Here is a 22288-nt window from a genome sequence, read left to right as displayed (position 1 = left end):
TGTGACAGTGACTAACACATATTCCAGGGCTAATCAAATAACTGTCCAATGTACAGTTTATTACGTGTCTGTCTCAATCATGGTTCTAGTTCTTACCCCATTCAGTCACATTTCTTTATAACCTGACATGCCAAGCTCATTATGCTAAAAAACTAAACTAAAAACACAAATAATCGATTTGGTGTAATAGCCTGTCTTGCTTTGTCAGCAAAACTAAGATACGCCTCTTTACATATCTGCCCATTCCGAACCTCGCTAGCAGAGTCAATAGAGATGAATATCCTTATTCAGATGAGGTAATGACTCGGATTAAAAAAATGTTTTCTCTGTCTCGTTCCTCTTTTCAAATTACATCCTGACTATTCAAAGTCACTAGCCTACTTACACAGAGCGCGTTAGTGGCTCGTTGCTCTCTAAAGACGTCGGGCTATTTGCAGAGATTTCCATCCTGGGTTTTTTTTTTTTTTTTTTGTGCAGAACTCAAAGGGCTTTGCACTCCAGCTGAGGACGGGAGCTAATGTAAACCTCCCTGAAGCAACATGCCCTAGGCTTCTCTTTGGGGGGAAAAAAAAAGCTTTCATCAAATTTTCCCTCTTATCTTGCTTTGCTTTTTTTCTACTGAGTGTGATAAACTTTAGAAATGTTTTCCTGTTGCAGGGTCATTAATACATGTTCATTTGTTTGAGTACGGCATGGTGGAAAAATATGAATATTTCATCATGTGTCATACGCTGGTGCCGCAACCGGTTTAATAGCGGTCAACGGAGCAATCGATTCAATTATTCTGTCTTCAGCTGAAAAAAGGGTGTGTTTGAGAGTCGAGAGAAAAAAAAAAGTGCAGGTTCACTAGAGTTCACATTTATGTGATGATGTGCACACAATCACTTAGGTTTCATTTCTATCTGTTTACTACAGAACCATTACAAGCAGCTCTTTAAGCAGTATTTTAAAATCAGAATCAGAGTACATTGCACGATTTAAAACGAGTATTATAACAACATGTCCATTATTAAGACACTAGAGAGCTATAACTCTATCTATCTTACCTTTTTTTCATCACCAGCACTACACCGAGGAAGATGATGACGAAGAGGAGGATTCCGGCAATGACTCCGGCGATCTTCACTGTGTGATCTGTCGGTTTTCCTGGTTCCACTGCATCCGGTTTACTGGTCGCTGCCCCTGAAACCAAGTCCAACTTAAGTCATTTATTTTAAATGTGAGGCATTGATGTTTTGCTAAACAAGCTTTAAAGTTATTGCATCTCAGGTTAGAGGGATGAATTAGAAAATCACAGGAGGGGCCGCTTTTCACTGTCATGCGGTGGCAAGCTCAAATGGGGCATTGCTTTAATTTAATCCACTAATTGGTTTTTATTTTGGAAATTTAAACTAACTAAACTGATTAGAAAGTCTAGCAAGTGTGTACAGGCCAAAACTAACTGCAGGAGAGGATGGTTTTTTTTTTGTTTACTGTTAAATTCATCATCTTGGGTCTTTCTGGAAAGGTAGCAGATAATTATTAAGCCAATGTGCTTTTAATTCATTATAATTAAAACAAAACGGAAATAAAAATGTGTCAACTAGTTCAGGATAAGCCCTCCACCCCCAACCCCAGGTTGTTTATTCCAATCCTCTGCTTATAAACCCTAAGCAAGGATGGGCTAGCCATTAAAACAATTCAGGAAACACATTTCAGCCTATTTCCCTAAGAGATACACTGTACATATCTGAGTGCCTCATCTCATATGCACCACTAGCTCCTTAGGGCAAAGAATGATTATTCCAATGGAATTTTTAATGTGACCCTCAGATTATTTTTTTTCTGCCAGGCCTAATCCCCCACACATCATCACCTACTGTGGAAACGCCACTTAACCCTTGGTGATTGTGCATACATAACGTAGTTATCTTACTCTTTATCGTACTCTAGATTGCTTACTTTTCTCCAGTGTTTATGTACCTGAGAGGAGCAGATAAACCCATTAACCATGGTTCTCCAATTCTATTGTTTTTCCTTTCCTCTCCATGCCTACAATTATAGTCTCTCTATCGCCTTTGGATATTCAAATCTGGGTCACATATGGTGAGTGGCAATGTAAAAGAATCAAAAACCAATGAAGCCAATAAAACGAAGAGGAAATGTGTCAAAGGATAACTCCTTCCCAAGACATTTGTTCCCTGGTCTGGCGGTGACGACTGATCGCTCCATGGACACAGGAATCAACATCTGTTCTAGTAAGATAACCAGCACCTCTCAGTCCCTAGCCTTGTGGAAGAAAAGTGGGGCGACCCACACATACACAGAGTACACAGGAATGTGGTAAGAGGATGAGTAAGGGGTGACGAAGGGGAGCGTTCACCTGTTTACTGTATAAGGTGATGCCATGTCAGTTATGAACTGGCTGAAATATGTACTGTATTTCCAGCAACACAAATGAGTAGAAAGAAAAAAAAAACGGGATGTGACAGTCAATTCGACCCTGGCTGTTCATGCAGCCATCTTAACTTTTTCAATCAGTGTGAGACAGCATCCATTACTCCAGCATGAGCGGCATGGTTACCTTAGCAGCACTGAGAAAGGTCTAATTTGGGGAGAATTTCAGCCTGACTGCCGGTGATGGCAGAGCAGAAACCAGGGAGGACCGCAGACAACTTTTGCTCTACTGCTGAGAGCTAACCATATCACATAAAATATGGATGCTTGTGGATGGTCGATAAACCGATCAGCCATAACATTATAACCACCCACCTACAGTAATATTGAGCAGATCCCTGTTTTGCTGCCAAAACAGCCCTGACCCGTCGAGGCATGGATTCCACTAGACCTACTGTATGAAAGTGCTTGATGCCAGATACCACCAAGCTGTCAGTAGCAGGTACTTTAAGTTCTGTAAAATGGAGCCTTAATGGATAAGACTTGTTCTTCCAACACATCTTAGGAATAATCAATTTGACTGTTTCAAAACCTCAAACTCACTATTGTGTTCCTTAAAATCATTCTTGAATTCTCATTGGTGCAGTGTGTCAGGGAACAGGAGTCACTGCCATCAGGGAATACAGTTTCCACGAAGGGTTGTACTTGGTCTGCAACAGTGTTTAGGTACAGTAGGTGGTGCGTGTCAGAGTAACATCTACATGAATAGCCCATCACACTAACTTTGCCAGCTTTGCCCCCCCCCAATCTTTATCGAATATTATATTGGAACATAAATTTATAGGTTTATCATTTTTAAATTACAAATTCCAGCAAACGAATTTGATTATAAAATAAGCAATATAAAAATATATAAAATTATAAATTATATAATTTTTCATATACAAAATATATATTTTTATAATGCTAATTTTATTATAAAAATCTTTTTGTGTAATTCTGCATTATAAACACAATTTATTTAGTGCAAACATTTTTGTATTACATGACAAACCCCTGCAAAAAAATGTGCCACAGAATAAACATTATATTAGAATTTGAATTACGTGTCCTAATTTTCTATTAATTCATTTGGTATTAATTTGTCACGCGCCTAGGGTTAATTATAATAGTATAATAATAATTTTAATAATAATAAGATGATTTTTTGATTGTGGTTTCCTAATATATTTGATAGAGATTATGTGGGGGGGGCAATCCGTGGCAGGGGGCATTTTAGCGCATAACACACACATTAAAATAAATAATTATACAAAAACACTAAGATGTGCAACTTAACTTTCAGAACTAAAATTTAAAAAATTTGCAGCTCAGACATAACATAAGCCTTTACTGACAATTTCTGTCGTTTTCTCTGGCTGCTTTCTTCTCTTGGCTCGCTGATAATTTTATCGATCCCTTCCATTTTACAGCCCACAAAAGAACGCGCCATTAAATAAATACACAGCTAACTGTTTGCGTCTCCTTCCGCTTTGTGGGTGACGTAAGCGCTTCTTCTTCGTCGGTGTTTAGTGACGGCTTGCATCCGGAAGCGCGCTGTGACATGCCGAACAAATAATTCCGCAAAAACATAACGCAAGCTTATAAAATTAATTAAAAGAAGCTTCGAGGCAGAAGATTTTGCCTCGATCATTTTTACTTGAGGAATCGTTTTAGCCCTAGTGTGTGTGTGCGTGTGTCCCTGTTTCTGCAGCCTTTTTGTCGTTAAGCTCAGTCTCGTGTTCTCCCGCTCTGTTTAGGCGCGCTGCGTTGTGATTGGTTCAAATCGCATAGTGCGGGGAAAGACAGGAGCGCAAAAAAATCGTGCTGTAAGACGATTTAAAAATCGCGCATATTCACATCGCGATTTCGATACGATTTCAATTAATCGCACAGCCCTAAATCAGACCATTCCACCTTCTTCCTTGTTCCATAGTCTGATTCTCATGTGTCCATTATATGCATTTTTAGCAGTGGACACGGGTCATAACAGGCACCTCGACTGGACTCCGGCTACGCAGCCCCAAGCACAACATACAGTACTGCAATGCACTGTATGTTCTGAGACCTTCCTTTAACAGCAATTTGAGCCACAGTAGCTCTTCTATTGGATTGTACTACACAGGCCAGCCTTCACTCCTCAGGTGCATAAGTAAGGTTCGGCCACCCATGGCTGGGAGAAATATTGTGGGAAGAAATATGTCCCATTTCACCCATCATGCACTAATAAATCACGCCTTTAATCTTCGTCAACCTGGACTTGACTACTGTGTACATGGTATTTTAGATTTATTTAGGGCCTCATATGAGGACATTCAGGTAAAAAAGTGTATGTTAATAAGCACTGATTTTATAAAATAATATACTATTACATAAAACTTTATGGGTTGGAGAAGAATCTTATCACTGCAATTTCAGTATTTCAATATGTACCCTGTGTTGTACCCCAAGACTTGCCACCTGCAAGACTATACAGAATAAGCAGTATAGAAAATGAGTGGGTTTACATTTAGCCATTTGGTAGATGTCCTTTTCCAGAGCAACTTTTTTTTAAAATCTCATTATACTGTACATGTGAGGGTTAAGGGCCTTGTTCAAGGGCCCAACAGTGGTAACTTGGTGGTTGTGGGGTTTGAACCTGGGGTCTTCCGAACCCTAGTCCAATGCATGCTGTGCACTATATCGTAGCTTATTGCATCGTGTTATGCATTAGTGGTAACATTTCCGAGCTGTTCGGGTCTTAATATCAGATTTACGCATGGTTCAAAAGAGCATACATTTGGCTTTGAAACGTAATGCATGATAAATGTCAGAAGGAGTCCATAATAAGGGTTTTTGGTCGTGTATACAGTATATAAAGAACATGAAAAGGTATCAAACCTTCAATCACTCTAATTTGTGCTGCCTTCCTTTCATTTCCTCCTTCCTTTAAGTTTTGGGGCTGTGTATAATTATGAGTAATTAAGAAAGCAACCCACTCAGGAAAGATATACAGTCAGAGTAAAGAGCAGTGCCTCTTTGGCTGCTGCAGAGGTGCTGACGCTCATGTGTACATGCCGGAGGGACGTGTGGCCTCTGAGAGAACTGAGTGGGAGGGAAGCTCTTTGGACAGCCTACAGCCATAACAGCTGCTCCTTCAGCACACAGTAAACAAACCCCTCACTTCTAATGGCAAAAGGTGAATGACATGGAAGCACACACATGCACAAAAACACAATCTCAACTTGAGCCTGGGATACGGTCTGAGAATTCTAAACAAGCTTCCTGTCTGGAGTTGAAGCATTAACATGTGGTCAAAAGTAGTTGCAATGATATTTTTTTTAAACGTTTGGCTTACGATCCGATGATTAAGGAATAGATATAACAATTTCTAATAATTTAGCTCCAGTATCCGCTCAAAATCTTTTCAGACATGGCAAGTATCCAAGCTCGAAAACAAAACAGAACAAAAACAGTAAAACTTGCATGCTTTAGAGCATGCTTTAAAAAAAAAAGTTTGCAGGTCTTGAAGGCTTCTTCTTCTCCCCACCCAAACAAACACCCAAGAAAGTTTCCATCTGACACATTGCTGCTGAGCCTGGTAAATATTTAAATGTAATGTTCTGACAGCAGGTTGAACACAACAGCTTCGCCCCACAAAGAGATGAGATTCACACGGCCTTGCAGCGCTGTATTGATTCCCTCTTTCCACTCCGCTCAGAAATCCTATTCTACTGCTGAATAAAAATGAGCCAATGGCTCTTTTTTTGGGCCTGAAAATGGTATTAAGTGTGCAGAAACGAACACCAAGGCTAATCCAATACGATCTGACCTTCTCCATTAGATGAATATTAAATAAACATCGTGGCCTGAAACCTGGGTGTTCTCAAAGGCACAGAATATCTCAGGCAACCGAGACTTGCCACGAGAAAAAATAAAATACAGAATGAATTGCATGTAGAAAACTAAGGATGCTGAGTTTAGCTGAAGCATAGCAACACAGAGATTACTGTTAAATGAAAGAATGTGAGTTACAGTGAACACTTGCTTTAACAGGCGAGATCTGATGCTTTTTTTTTTTTTTTTATGAAACCGAACACATTTTTAAATCACACAATTAACATTCAAACAGGAAACCACAACCTGTCGAAACGATGAGGACGTGTTTCATTTAATTTGTTGATTATGAGCTCAAAGAGATTTAATCATCACCAGGGGTACAGCAGAGCACCTCTGGTGGAATGTCCAGAAAACCAGTTTATATGAAGGAAGCATGTGCAGCATTTCTAGCTGCTATTAATTAACAATTTCCTAAATTATCACTGCTGATTTAAATAAATGCTAAAAGTTAGGTGTCCCCAAACCTTTGACAAGTAGTGCACAAACATAAACACACACATACACTGCATTCAGATCATCCAGTCTTGGTTTAGTGACACACACACACAGAGCTGAGAAGAGGCTGGACAGAGGGAGGTCTGACCTGTTAGCTGGCTGTCGCCTGCAGCCGGGGCGATGCGTACGTACGGTGTGGTGAGCTGGGTCACAATAATGGCGGCTAAAAGAAGAGTTCCAGGCAAACATGCACACAGGAGAGAGAGATACAGAGTGAAAGAAACGGCAGGCTGAAGCCAGAGGTTGGTCAAATATATTCTTTTAGTTACAGTGCTAGGCAGAGAGAGAGAGAGAGAGAGACAAAGAGAGACACACACAAGCCTATGGTTATTCAACACACTTAAGAGTTATCAGTTGATAAATCTAGCTGTCTGTATGTTCTTGAGTGCCCGCTTTACTCGGGCACCTCACACTGCAGCGATACTCTTCTTATCACATGTTATACCACAGTGCTGTTTAAATTCTCAATTCTCATTGTTTAATAAGTGTTGAATGCTGATTGAAGGGTTTTTTTTTTTATTAATGCACTTGCTCCAGCATCTTAACGTTTCTATAGTAACCAGTAAGTAATTTAGGAGGACTTGTATGGTGGACGCGCCACATAATCGACACCTCATAATAAACATGCTTTTACTTAAAAAAATAATAATAATAATTCCTAATTGCTGATATTAACTTTTCTGTAAGAAGCCGCTTGTTTATTATTTGCGGAAAGAGTCCACAGTGTGAGTCCTTTGTAACACAGGAGAGTCTTGAGAACTGAGAGCAGTCTCCCAGTAACATGACGATAAGCAATTACATGAACTAACATGTGTTATGGACCTCCGACAGCTTACTTTGATAAATTTATTTGCAGTTGCATGCAGAATAACATTTCAAAACATGCTAATAATTGTAGGAAAATAATCAACTACAGGGTGGTACCAGTAACCCCACTAAGCATCAGTCACATACTGTAAAATTACCCTGTTATTGATTATATTTTTATAACAACAAACCTCTAAGCTTTTTCCTTGTCGTCCCATGAGAGTGAAAAAACTCCACCAAAAAAAAAAAAATTATGTCTATATATTTTCATAAACCTGAAGCAATTTTATAGTAAAAAGAGAACAAACATCTCTTTTAATTGTTGCTCTTGGGAGAGAAATGTTTAGATTCATTTGTTGTCTGCGAATGTCGTGAAAAATAAAGTAAAAAGGCGCTTATTTGCATAGCACAGCCCTGGCACCATTAAGGGAGATGGCATGTAGTAAGGAAAATAGATTATCTACCATCTGTGCTCAATTAAATTCCAAACGATGTTGAGGCTAGCGCCGGCATGAGCCTGTGGCTTCCTAAGTGCCTTCCGTGTTTGCTAATGGTCCACGGGAGGTCAGGACTGTACCACTGCCAAGGAGTTCTAGGACCTGGAATCAAACGTGCTTCAACTTTCAGCAGAGCTATGATCCATCTGTCAGGAGGAGCGGTGTTTCCCAACAGCACCATTACACTCTGCTCGAGCAATATGCTTGTCTTTAGAGCTAGGCTAACGCTTACATTCTTTTTCCATTAGCTACAGTTTAGCATTCTGAATATATTCTCAAGTCGCTGATTAAAGTGGGAAGATACTGAAATCTAAGCTAAAGGGGGTTTTATGTACATTTCTATGAGTTCATCTAAGATTAATGAAATGTCTAACGATGCTATAATCGTAGAAATGATAATGAACATTCATTACAGCTGATGTTCATTATTGTTATTACTATGATCACTAAATTATCTTGTAGACGAAGAGGTATGGATGGAAGTGTTTGCACAGTTTATCTCAAACACTTTACCACGATTTACACAGATATCAGTTGTTATGATATGTTCAGCACTAAGCGACAGAAATGATCAATTTTCTACAAGAGCAGTTATGACTGCTGTAAATCATATCACAGCTTTATAATAACATGCTTTTTCTATCCGTATCTTTTCTTTAGGAACCACTCCCTTTAAATTCTCTATAACCTAAGGAACCTGTAACACTTCACAAAAACCATAAAGTTTTAACGGTTTCCTAAAAATATCAAAGAATGCAGCAAGAGCAGGGTCAACATTGAAAAATGTGCGGGTTTTCAATGTGTCTATCATGTTTTCACTGATTGCCAAAAACGTATTCGCTAGGTCCAATGAGATTGTACCGAGTTATTACTATGAACAATCAGACCTACAATGGTCATAGCATACAAGACTATGAAGGTTGTGAAAACTGTACTGATGCAGCAGCAACGCAGTGGCATCCAAATGACACCTCACTAATACCTGGTGGATGCCATTGTTATTACGTTCTAATTAAATTCTTCCGGTGGCTTCTTTTCACCACATCCTCACTAGGCTTTTTCGTCCAAAAAGAATGCATGACACCTCCACATCGAGGAAGACAGTGACATCCTTACTGGTTTCTACTGTGTTCCTGCCAAGTTGTAAGTTCTTACTGCATTTACCCAGTTGTTTCAGGATGTAGTGAGAAAGACATACATTGGAACCTTGGATTACGAGCATAATTTGTTTCAGGAGCGGGCTCGTGATACATCATGATACATGATACTTGGCACTCGTAAACCAAGACTTGTTGGTTTTCCAGTTCAAAATTTATTAAAAATCTTTGCTCGTCTTGCGAAACACTCTCAACCTCCGTTACTCGCAATCCGAGGTTCCACTGTAGATGTAAGCAGTAAGATGTAAGGACACACTTGGAAAGAGTTACAAACTGAAGGAGTCTCCAGTATTAGAGCATTTAACAGTTAACAAGTTTTCTTCCAAGGCGAGTTTTAAGGATAAACTAGTTTGCACTTTATGGTTCCTCAGTAACACAAGCAGCTACTGTATGTTTTCCAAACTTTGTCAGATCACTGTGGTATAAATGAAATAAAACAATTCAGGCCATGTTGTTATTGAAAAACAATCTACTAGTTGGAACCGACCCATCGTAGATTATTTTCCTATAACAGCACACCTCTTTGTGTTTCATTCGTAAGAGTATCATATGAATTGAAAATGTAAGCAATCAATACATAAGTAAAGAATCTAGTGTTATTTTATAAGTCAGTGCTGTTAATAAGAGTTAGATATCAAGACATCGAAGCATAGATATTGAACTGTCATGTACAAGCAACTGTAAGCTTAAGTAAGATATGGAAAACATGTAAGATGACAGGAATTTCTGCCTATATGCGAAAAGAGTCGGGCCATCTCTTTTATATTGAGGAACATATAATCAGGCTTTACATATAATGATTGTAAGACAGTCCTACCTTTGGTGGCCACACGGACACAATCGATTTTTGTCTCCTGTGAAAGAAAGAGAAAGACAGAGAAACAAGGACAGGGAGAGTGACAGAGAGAATGAGAGAAGAAGACAGTGACATATAGAGAGGAAAATAAAGAAAGTGAGGAAGAAGATAAAGAGAGAATGGAAAAACATTATTTTTTTTGTCTTTCACAAAAAAGACAACAACAACATGAGCATCCATAGTTCATGTGCCTAATAGGCTGGTTGTGTACATGTACACATGATTACCATAAGTATTTACAATTAAATGTTTTAACAGCAAAATTAGGTAAATGCCATTTACAGACTTTGGCAACACATTTTGGTTGTCTATAATAAACTTTTTTTGTTGGTGAATATTGCTGTATTCTTCTTTTAGAAGCTTTGATCAATCACTCATACAGGGTTTGCAACATTTTGGAAGCAATGATGGACTTCAATATTTATGCGTAAAATTTACGAAACAAAATTAAGCAAAGAGATAATGTTAAGAGATGTGTGATCATTTTTTATACAAAAGACATGAGCTACACACATTGTGTGTGGGAAGCTGTTGCGTTTTGTATGCCAGATTGAATTCTCCAGGCAGGATTTCTAATCTTTATTCTACTTTTATAGAGTCACAGCTGTACATGCAGTTAGTTGATGCACAATTAGAGCTTATATGTCATAAATAAGATACATAGATTGTAAAAGGCACTGTTGCCATAAATGATACTGTAAACTACTTTTTTTTTAAACTGTATATTTTTATATTATACTGTATTTTTTGTTTCCTTCTTAATGTCTCTATTGATCTTCAACAAATCAATTGACCTTTTCAAGCAACAACAAAAATTTTTTTTTCCCTTGTTGTAAGTTGCAGCCAGGACAACACCACCAAAAAAAAATTTTGGCTCATGGACAGTCAAGTATGAATTTAGATTTTTCAATGCATATCATACTGTGTATGTTTGTGTACATGACAAATAAAATTTCTTTAATCTTTTTATGATGCCCCAAACTCAATTGGAAGCTAATCTATCCATTGTGACAAAACTGTGAGAGATCAATCATCCAAAATATACAGTGCTTTTTTAGGGATTTTTAGATTTTAGCATTTGCGCTTTTTTAACACCATTGTTACTCAAAGCAACCGTGCACAAAATGTTTTTAAAACATTTTTGCTTCTTTAAAAAAAAAAGCTAGTTTTAAAATAGAGATCTTTCGCCTTGCTCGAATTTTGCGTAAGAAAATGTTGTGTCCTATTTCTAAAGTCTGCAGGTAGAGTGGAAGGCCATATACAGTAGGAGGTCCAGCTGCTTATTCCTGCCATGCTTTAAATCCACTCCTTCGTGTTTGACAGCACAGCTGAGGAGCACTGAATAAAAAAAGACTAATTCTGAACTCTGTGGAGTGTAGTAAAGCAGTTCAAACCAGCAAAAAACGGCAGCCAAGAACTAGTCCATCACTAGCAGTGGAGGTGTGAAGTAGTGGGAAAAAAAAAACATCTTCCCTACATAAAAATTCAGCAGCTCCAAAGTAGGATCTGTGCGCTTTTTCCCCTGACATTTCAAAACAAGACAAAACAATAGACGAAAAGAAGACAAAGCGGTGACAGTGTATGGAGCTGCATTCATTGTGTTACAAAACAGGAACAAACAAAAAGGAGCCAGGGACATGAATATTCAAAAGGCAGCAAGTGATGGAAGAGCTGGTTTTAATCCCTTTAGCTTTATTACAGCAAAATGCACTTGTGAGGCCTTATGCATTATTGAAGAGATGACAAATTAAACTACAGGGCTGTGAATTATTGAGGCTGGTGGCAGGATGATGAGGAGCAGGTACACCGGCACTCAGGCCATGAGTTCTGATCGAACAAAAAAAAAAAGATGCTCAAACACATCACACATAGGCAGACGGAATGAGGAACAGTGCAAGCAGGTCAACCATGAATAAAGTATAGGCTCCAAACATCCCATTTATATGATAGTGGGTTCAGAAGCAGTGAATTATTGTCTTAGCTTTCCTAGTAATGTTTGGGCTTCGCATCATTTCAGCGAACACTTTATTCTGGTCCGGGTAGCCGAGCCTGAGTCTATCCTGGTCCGAACACTGGGCACGAAGCATCACAGGGAGCCAAAAACACACATTCACATGCTCTTAAACACTTAGGGGCAATTTACAGTAGAACAGCATGTTTCTAGAAAGTGGGAAACTGATCATCACTACATAATCCTGATTTAGATTACTGTATCAGCTTTTATTTTCTTTTTAATAAAGAAGGAACCCTCTTTGTAAAGAAGGTATGAAGGTTAGTTGCATGGAAAGGTTGGTGCTGAGAAACAGAACGCAGAATGGCACAGAGCGAGACGGAGCTACTAGACTGTACACATTCACCTCTCTTGTTAGAACTGGGCCATTTCCCAATCAGTCAGGGTCAAAAGGCATGAGAGGGTGAGTGTTTGAACCCAAAGACTCTTTACTGAATGAACCTGGGAGCTTGCAAGCAATTTGCACAGAGAGGCTGCTTTCTGAAATGTCACGGCGTAACAATTACTTGAACACACAGACAAAAACAGAAATGCTTGTGTGTGTACACATATATATACACACACACACACACACACACACACACACACACACACACATTCAAACACACACACACAGATGATAAAACTTTTAGACTTGTGTTTCTCCACTACACCCTATTAAAAACTTAAAGACTGAGTCACAGTGGCAACACATCCACATGAATACAATCATTAGGGAGGGATGTGTGTCTGTAAGGTGCCATAAGGTGGGCAGCAAAGAACACACACACACACACACACACAAACACACACACTCCCACTCATACCCTGCAGGCCAAGTGCGTCCAATTAGAGTCGGTGAATTATCTAATGGCCTGAGCCTCGTCTCTTTTGCTGGCACTGGAATAAAGGATTGGCTTTTCATTAAGGTCAATTTGCATATAAAAAAGGGAGATGGCTGATAATTCTAATTTCCAATTAAACTGGAGTGTTAATAACGCGGTCGCGAATAGCTGCCTCGTACAGTATGACTGAGCGCCTCGCTGTGTGAGCATACCTGCTCGCTGATAGTTTCATCCACGTCTGCCAGCTTCACTGTCTGTCGGTGCGAAATTCCCCTTTAACGCTCGGAAATTCAATATTTCTAAATTGAGCATATCAGTCTGCTGATGGAAAAGGGCTTGATGGGGAAGCACGCTGGTGGGCTAGTGATATAGCACAAATCATCCTCTATTGGATACTAATCCACGAATTGCTGTCTCTGATTCGCTGTTCACACAGGGACAAATTGATTCCTCAGCGGAACGAAGCGTTTCTAAAGCAAATGATCTACAAAATATTTGGAGTCAGGGCAAAGAGAGCCATTCACTGTGGGATTCTAACGATATCTAGGCCAACCTTTTATTGCATTTAAAAGACGGCAAAATGAGTTTCTGTAAGAGTTACTGAAGAAATAGGCCTGAAAAAAACAAAGCATTTTATTTGGAAAATTATGCAATATTAATTATAAATCTAAAAAAAACTTATTTCAAATAACAACTAATTGGTTTAGAGTTGAAACTGTTTATAGTGAAAGTCAACCGAACACAGGATGCCATTTTTCTAAGGTGGTGGAAAGTCTTTCAATGTCTCAGTTAACACATTGTTTTGTGAATGCATTAACAAAGACAGAAAGGCAAATTTTTGCAAACTATAAGAAGTTGTTAACTGAACACATGGATTTATCAAAGAAAAACTTACCAGAAGTAAATTCTGGTATTCATTCATCAATTTTAAAGAAAACACAACTGTGTTTCATCATAGTTCCTTTGTTGTAAATGACTGTATTTGTTCCTTTCGGTGAGGGATTTCCCGATCCTACATTTTCCTTTTTAAATGTAATGATGACTTAATTTTTAATAATACTCTTTTATGTTCACATAATGAGCTATGTGAAGGTTCTACATTCTTTTTGCACCAAGAGACTTCTTCAAATGTGAAATAATGTCATGCCCCCCTCTCAGTATTTCCTTTTTTCAATAATCCAACTATTCATACAGTATATTAGGTTAATGATAATATGTGTATAATAATTTTTTGTCTATACATTATAGACATGCAGTCAAGCTTTTTATTCTTAAATTTTTCACCCGCCGAAAAACAACACACTGACATCATTTGTAGGCTTTGTTTGATTTTAACTAAAAAAAAAAAAGAATAATAATTATTTTTTTTTAAGTCTGTACTTATGATCACAATAGACACACATTTGGTTTCTCCACACTCACCCCGTTGGCCTTGCTGACAGCCTGGTAGTAGATGCTGTAGCTCTTATGGGGCAGCAATGGGGCGTTCCAGTAGCCCTCATAGGTCTTGTTGTCTCCAATGGTGAAAGGCAAAGAGTTGTGTACGCGGGAAGCTAGAAACTCGGCGGTGAAGTAATACGGTGAGCTGAGCACAGTAGCGTTCTGGAAGTGGATGGGGATGGGGTAACAGCGCAGGATCTCAGCAGTGCGCTGCGCCCTGCGTGGCCGCTCTTCCTCTACCACTACCTGGTACACACTGGAACGACACAGGGTTGAACAGGAGAAGGTGTGAAATCTTATATAGGACATCAACATGGAACAGTCGATAAACTGTTTATTTTTAAAATTAAACTAAATTTTAATAATAATTAAACAATAAAATCAACATTTTAAATTGTATATTATCTATTAGGAATGTAACATCACAAAACTCAAGGTTTATATCATATCACGATTTCTGGTCATCAAACAGATCATTGTTCGGATAGGAAATAAATAAATAAATAAATAAATAAATAAAGTGCAATGTGTCAATACAGAGCATGGCTGATGTAGCAGGATTTATTTATTTTTTTTACATTTTATGTAGATGTGCACTATTGTTAAAAAAATATTAGAACTAATAATAATAATAATAATTTACTGACTCTTTAGACTCTTTAGTGAAACATAAATAATATTGTGCTACAGTATGAGCTTTAGCACAGATTTTTTTTCCTTTTTTTCTTAATTGGCATGAATGGGTTTTTGGAGTACTAGAGGGATTTTCACAGTGTAATCTGACAGCCCTGGTGAGCACAAGGCACGTATGCAAGACTTTGATCAAGGGTTTAAGCGTAGTTATATTAGGAATGTACATTTCATATTTTAATGATGCTTACTAGAATGTACTACAACTGTTTTAAAGCTAAACCCTATCATGCAGTGTACGCCTTCACATGAAAATGCAGGGTAAGAAAATAAGCACCATTAACCAGGTTTATTAGTGTGTGTGTGTGTGTGTGTGTGTGTGTGTGTGTGTGTGTGTGTGTGTGTGTAGGTCAGTTATGCTGAGACTGTAGTGAAAAAGGATCAGTGTAAGTAAAAGTGTTTTTCTTTGATTGGGTCTACGCAACTAGCTTAAGTCTGGATCTGGTGTGAGTAAAAAAAAAAAGAGAGAAAAGAATCTTTATGAGACACAGACTGCTTTCTAATTCAAGGTGTAGTTATAACAGGCCCAGAAACATCTAGGGAAAGGATTTACACTGCATAGAATAAAAGCCTCTGAACCAGTAGTCTTGCTTTCCTCCTTTTGGATATTAGACTGCTGAACTCAGGCAGTGGAAAATTAATATTGAGTGTACAAATGCAAGCAAAATGAGTTTACAAAAGCAAAGCAAAGAACTCACATCAGAAAGCGGAAATGATGCTCAATGTGTAAGAAAAAAAAATCAACACGGACCTGTTCCCACGAACAAAAAGGGAGATTGGCGATATTATATGTTGGATGTATAATAGGTTTGTTCACCCAGCGGATCAAACATGCCTGAGCCCAAAAGCCAGGTCTTTCCCACTGCAATAGAGGAGATATTGGCTGGTGCTGAGATGCTGAGACAAAATGAAATGGAGGTGATTTTGTAGGCAGGTTGGACTGGGGTCTTTTTATTAGAAAGGGGACAGAAGAGCAAAGGTGAACAAAACTTCAGTGGAGCTGTGAATAAGACCGGCTCTTCTTCTCCAGCTGAGGTAAAAGAAAAAGAAAAATCTTAAAGGGATCAGACCTTGACTTCTTTCACTCTTTAACATTTCAACCAACTCAGATCTATTATTAAAAAAGTGAGCTCGATATTAAAGACGCATCAAACACCTAGAGACATTAATCTAGCCATGAAGAAAAAAAAATGTTTTTCAAATGGAAATTTGGAATCTCCAGCTGAACAAAATAGTTTGATTTTCATGCATGAATAACAGTTTGTGCATTTACTCACTAACCCGAAAGGTTTATCTGATAAATCCGTTGTCACTTGGAACAGTCAGAGCATCTCAGCCACAGCTTAAAGACAATAAACAATGTAAATAGTTGAAGTATTTCTAACAGCCTGTAACAGACGTGTTCTGTTGTTCCCTAATTGCATTTTTACTCGGACTGCTGCATTACGAGCATCTGCTTTGTTGTTTTCTCTTTAAAACATGTGAGACTAGAAAAAAATGATAAAAAGATGTCACCCATTTTATGTATAAGTAGTGACACGATTGAATATCTTCACGGCAAATACTTATTTATGTCATTTAAAGTTTTTCTCTATCTGTTACCCCAGTTATAACAAGTATTATCTTGTTAATCCCAGTTATTACAGTTAAATAGTATTATCTCTATAAAAAACAATGTTATATAAACATTGATAAATTCTAATTTATTTACTGAGATAAGTACAAAATAAAATCTTTTTAAAGATCTTTTTAAAGATTTTAGTGCACTGAAAAAAAGTGAAACTGCTGTGTCATTGATACAAAGTACGTTTCTAGATTGATCTGGTGGAAATTTTTTATTTCCTATACGAAACTGATATTTTTATATTATTTCAGCTCCTGGTTAAACTTAAATTTAATCTGTTCACTCAAAGGACAATTTCTACTTCAAACCAGAAGTTCGCTGTGTCTTAGCTGAGTTTAGCCATTACTATGAAGTTTAAAAGTAAACATGAAATCTTTATTCACTTTTGTGTTTAAAGGTATGTTAGCTTATCTGAAAGGGCATTATTTTACCCATACTGCAGACATTGGTAAGTTCCAGAATGCCCAAATAAAAACATTATGTGGATAAATTTTGAAATGGAAATGATACAATAGAATTGCTGTGAATTTAGTAAATGTCAGTGTAATCTAAATAATCCTAAAATAAACTCCCTCAAAATAACGGAGCACTGTCTGATAATATCAGAGAATAGTTTCAGTTATCCTGCAAAATTGACGTATGTTCATTGGTTTATTGTATTATCAGTAGTGAGCACTTACAAAGCAACAGAATGCAGTTTTTTTAAAGGTGTGTGTGGGGTGGTGATTCTTTCTCTACATACTTTAATTAAGATTTGCTAAGAACTTGAGCCAGTCCAATTTTTGTTTTTACTTTGTTTTTTTTAAAGATCAGTAATGAGTTTCTGAGAATTACAACTGCTCCACTTCAAGCAAGATTGCTGGTTTTCTTGAACAAGCAACGCTAAAAACTCATTGAGATCATCAGAAACAAGGGAGGAATGATCAGAAAGAAGACCAGAGATATAATCTTCATCTTCAAGTTCTTGATCTGGTATGTACTTGCTCAAAAAAGCAGAAATTAGCTCAGTGTCAAATGTAATATTGTGAATGGAAGCCACAGGAGCTGAGCAAGGCATTCAATCAATTCAATCAACACACTTAATTAACACATAACTAGCAGAATAAAACTTTTTTGTTTAACTTGTTCACTGGTTAGTGTATGCTGTCTGAATACAGGTTTCAGTGTCTGCCATGGTCATTCTATTACGCTTCACAAGCCTAACATAATACTATGTTTGTTTTTACATGCCTAGAGCCTGGAGGTGAATGTATGAAGAGAGTATCTCCTGAAATGTCTTATGGTGTATTTAGTGGAAGATGTGGACCAACTGTTTAAACACTGGTAAGCATTTGTTTATGAAGCATTTTAACCTTAGAACTGAAAAATGTTACGAGGTCAGTGGAATTATCAGCTGCAGCACAACCTTTACACAGGGCCATTATTCTTTTTTAAATCATAGTATGTATTTACATTAGTTACATACATGCTCCTTAAACTTGTGGAAAGACTTTACAGAAGAGCTAAGGCTTTTATAGCTGCAAATGTCCAACATCATATTAAACCCTATGGATTAAGAAGTGGATGTTACTCAAGTTCATATACATGTGAAGGCAGGCGAGCCAATACTTTTGGCAATATAATGTAATATATAATGTGTGTGTATATATGTATGTCAGTTGTTTTGGCCTATTCATTTGACATAATTAAATTTAACTTGATGCACCATAATCCTAGGTGTTTTTTTGCACCCATAGGGAGCATTAAGTGATTTTTACAGTCATACATCAGACACTGTTTTGCCAAATAAAGCAACCTGTCTAACAAATGTGCTTTCTTTTATTAGGTTGTTCAGAAAGATGAAGCTCAGGCTGAACTTGAGAGGTGCACGATGGCCCTGTTTGTCCTCAGGGAGGAAGAGGCCTGTCCTCAGCCACCATAGGAAATCGGGATTGTGACTTATTAAGTTTCCATCAATCACACATGAATGTTCCATGTTTGGCCTTATCTATGCGTTAAACTTGAGCTATCCTTGTGAGCTCAAACACACATTAATGGAACGTATTCTATATTGACATTAAAATATTTAATTTTGGTCACTTTATTTGTCAAACAATTGTCAGATTTTCACATGGTTAGCAAATAGATTTATACAGTTCTTAAGCTTAAGTTATTAAAAATGCATTTTTTATTAATTTTATTTTTGTTTTCTGTCTTTTATTGGAGAAATAATTGAATAGTACAACATGGTATGGTTTCAAGGATGGTAATAAATGTTTTTGGAGGATAACTTGTTTGTTCATTGTCTTCATTTTTAAATGTAACTTCTCTACAACTGCAATTTTTTAAAGTTGATCCGAAGTATAATTTTTTTTTATTTAACTTATAAATGCCTTAAATCTTTATTTGATGCAACCTAAAAAAAGTTAATTTGCTCAAACATTCAAAAGTGGTTTTTATCAAGTTTATAATTTCAGGTTATGTTTAGCAGAATATTTACATTAAGTAATATAGCCAACTCATTTATTTTGATTTAGAACAACTTTAGATATTTGGTTTGATTTCCCCTTAGAAATTAGTTTACATGAACTTAAAAATTTTAAGTTACAATAAATGGTTTATTTACATTACATCAATGGTAAAAAAAAAAATAATAGGTGTGACAGATTACTTCAATTTTTTTAAGTTGAGCCAGTGTTATATTTTTTTCCAGTGTGTGTGCATTGTGTAAATGACACCTGTTGACCTTTTCCTATGTAACAACACAATTTAGTGTCTCTGCTATTTAGTGATCAAATCTAATGTAATGAAATATTAAATACAGCAGTGAGGACTATGAAGTTAATTACTGTACTGCACAGATGAGAACAAAGGCTACATAGAGTGAAAAAGAATAAGGCAGCTCTCATGGCATCACAGAGAGAGAAAGAAAGACAGTGAAAAGGGGAGAGGAGGAGCTGACCGCTTTCTCTGGATTTAGGACCTCTTTAAAGGACAGACATTAGTTTAAGTCAGTCTCAGTGATGGCTTACAACTCTTCTGTCGAACATAGAAACCAACATCACGTCCAGCCACTGGAACAAACTCATGTTGATACTTGGTGCTGCTCGATTATATTACTAACATGATATAATTCAATAAGCCTTAGCCACCTGAGGTATTGGCCTATGGGCTGGAGGGTCCCAGGTTCCAATCCACCACCACCAAGTTGCCACTGTTGAGCTCTTGAGTAATCCTCTTAACCCTCAACTGATCAGATGTATAATAAAATATATGTTGCTGTTGAGCCAGGATGTAACCAAAGCGGGAAAAATGGGCAAGAGTTAGGACTTAGTGACAAGCGTCAAATTGTGATGGCTACATGACAGGGTCAGAGCATCTCTAAACTAGTGGCGTGTCTCAAGTATGCACTGTTTAGTACCTACCAAATGCAGTCCTAGTTAAATGGATTGGTGAACTGGTGATGGGGTCATGGGTGCCCTGGGCTCATTGATGCAGGAGTGAAGAGTGAAGGCTACCGCATCTTATCTGATGTCACAGAAGACCTACTGTAGCACAAATGCCTGAAAAAAGTTAAAGCTGATAACTGATAAAAAGGTGTCAGAACACACAGTGCATCAGAGCTTCCTGTGTACAGGTCTGCTTAGACCAGAAGTTGGAGGAGGAGCTGACCCGTGTGTACTGTCCACTGAAAGCACCTACAATGGGCACATGAGATTTGGACCAGTTGGCAACGGATGAAGGCGATCTATTCTGATGAATCACGTTTTCTTTTCTCCTTTGTGTATGGCAGGGTGCATGTGTGCTGGACAACTTTGCGTTTGCCAGTGTGATGCTTTGGGCAATGTTCTGCTGGGTAAACTGGGTCCTGCCATTCATGTGGATTTTACTTTAATATGTTAACTTAACTCTGTTGCAGGCTAAGTACACCCTGATAGGGCAACAGTATTCCTTAATGCCAACGGGAACCTCTTTCCTCAGGATAATGTGCTCTGCTATATTTCACAAACTGCTCAGGAATAATTTGGAGAACATGAAAATGAGTTTAAGGTGTAGTCTTGTCCTCTAAATTGCTCAGATCTCAATCTCAAATTATCACCTTTCAAGCAAATGTGGTATATACTAGAAAAAATTATGGAGGTCCCACCTAGCGACCTACAGGACTGAAAGGATCTGTTGCTAATGTCTTGGTAAAAGATACCAAAGCACAGTTTTAAGTCTTGTGAGTCCCCCTGATGAGTCAGAGTGTGTGTGAGAGAAACCTCGAGAAAGTAATCCCTACCTCATTTATCCTTGTCTGACTGAGAAAGTAAGCCCTGAATTGTACTGTATTCAGGTAATTCTTTGCACTGTCTCTTTCACAACAATCAATAGGGGATCTCGAGGAGCGATTTGGTGTTATTAAAAGTGCGCCTATGCAGCTACCGTGGGAAATACCATTTCCAGAAACACTGATTGGTTTTAGCTTTACCTTATCTTTTAATTGGCTTACAGAGGTTGGACACGGCCTTGGGGTACTGGCTTCCCTCTCACACACTCCCATGCCCTCCAAAGGAGGGTCTCAGGCTTCATAGCACACTTTCCTCACAGTTATCCATCAGCTTCAACCATTTTACTCAGCACATTTGGCCTTTGAGCAGCACAGTCTCAGAAATCGTTTCACTAATTAACACATAACAGACCGATACCATGGGAACGAGAATGTGTTTGTCTACCACACACTGTTGAAGTTGTTACACGCACTAGCAAAAGTGTGGTGGGACGTTTTGAAAGAAAATCAGTCCAGCAGACACAACAAATCCTATAAAACTGACAGCAACACTAAGAAGTACCTGGTAGGCCATTAAAGAGGCTCGGTTCAATGAAAGGAGTTTAGAAAGTGAACTTTTGTTCCAGGGAACACACCAATTAATCCTGCTCACACTATTAGAGCTTTGTAAGATCAAGTGACGAACTTCCAAACATAAGCTGTTACCCGACTGGCATCGTCTTAAAACTCCATATGATTTAAACGCAAGTGCATACAGCTCTAGACATACTGGCACAGTTAGTAAAAATGTATTAAAACCATGTATATATGGTAAAATATAATAGTAGATATAAAAAAAAACTATAGATACCCAAATTATTGCATTTTCTTTAAATAAATGTATTTCAAATACAAGGTAGATTAAGCTATATGACTACGGCTGCAATAAATATTACTTTACAGTAAGCCTGCTATCTGATGTCACCCAAAAGAGAAAAGGTTTTTTTTTTAATCTGATTTCTCTCAAGGTCTCCTCATGTCACAAGGATTTCTATAAAGCAGTCTCATGCGCATGTCCACTGTTAAATACACTATATAAATAAAAATCATTTTAATACCAGACTTATTCAACCTTTATATGTTAAAAGACTTGTACATAAGATATCAATGTCCTTTGCGAGCACTCTCGATTGACACTATGTCTGAAATGCAGACTGCCTTGAGAGACCTGAGCAGCCTATTCTGATGCTATGGAACTTTATTCATCCCCTTGTCCATAAATGCACCCTGGAGACACAAATGAAAGGAAAACACTCGGATTAAATGTCACTTAAATCTTCACAATTGCTGGGCGTCCACTCTGAA

The 22288-nt window shown here is 37.8% G+C and overlaps 1 protein-coding gene and 1 long non-coding RNA gene across 8 annotated transcripts in view; one reads left to right on the top strand and one right to left on the bottom strand.

The window, feature by feature from the left end:
• LOC128520094 (receptor-type tyrosine-protein phosphatase mu-like) overlaps positions 1-22288 on the bottom strand; it is a 223872-nt gene that overhangs the window by 52306 nt on the left and 149278 nt on the right. For 4 of the 7 annotated variants that reach the window (XM_053494127.1, XM_053494130.1, XM_053494129.1 and 1 more), the window contains exons 12-14: positions 14364-14637; positions 10068-10104; positions 1047-1182 (exon numbers count right to left, since the gene is read on the bottom strand). In XM_053494127.1, the coding sequence (XP_053350102.1) occupies positions 1047-1182; positions 10068-10104; positions 14364-14637 (447 nt within the window). Of the gene's footprint in view, positions 1-1046; positions 1183-6877; positions 6953-10067; positions 10105-14363; positions 14638-22288 lie in introns of all 7 variants that reach the window. The other 3 variants (XM_053494125.1, XM_053494128.1, XM_053494126.1) reach the window with 1 other exon arrangement.
• Positions 17599-18605, top strand: LOC128520095 (uncharacterized). The gene is made up of 3 exons (XR_008357909.1): positions 17599-17667; positions 17930-18018; positions 18521-18605. It is a non-coding gene; the product is annotated as an uncharacterized LOC128520095 (long non-coding RNA).

This window comes from Clarias gariepinus, chromosome 4 (genome assembly GCF_024256425.1).
Source record: "Clarias gariepinus isolate MV-2021 ecotype Netherlands chromosome 4, CGAR_prim_01v2, whole genome shotgun sequence".
Classification (NCBI taxonomy): domain Eukaryota; kingdom Metazoa; phylum Chordata; class Actinopteri; order Siluriformes; family Clariidae; genus Clarias; species Clarias gariepinus.
Note: the sequence above shows the minus strand (reverse complement) of the source record. Positions and strands in the feature narration are given on the sequence as shown.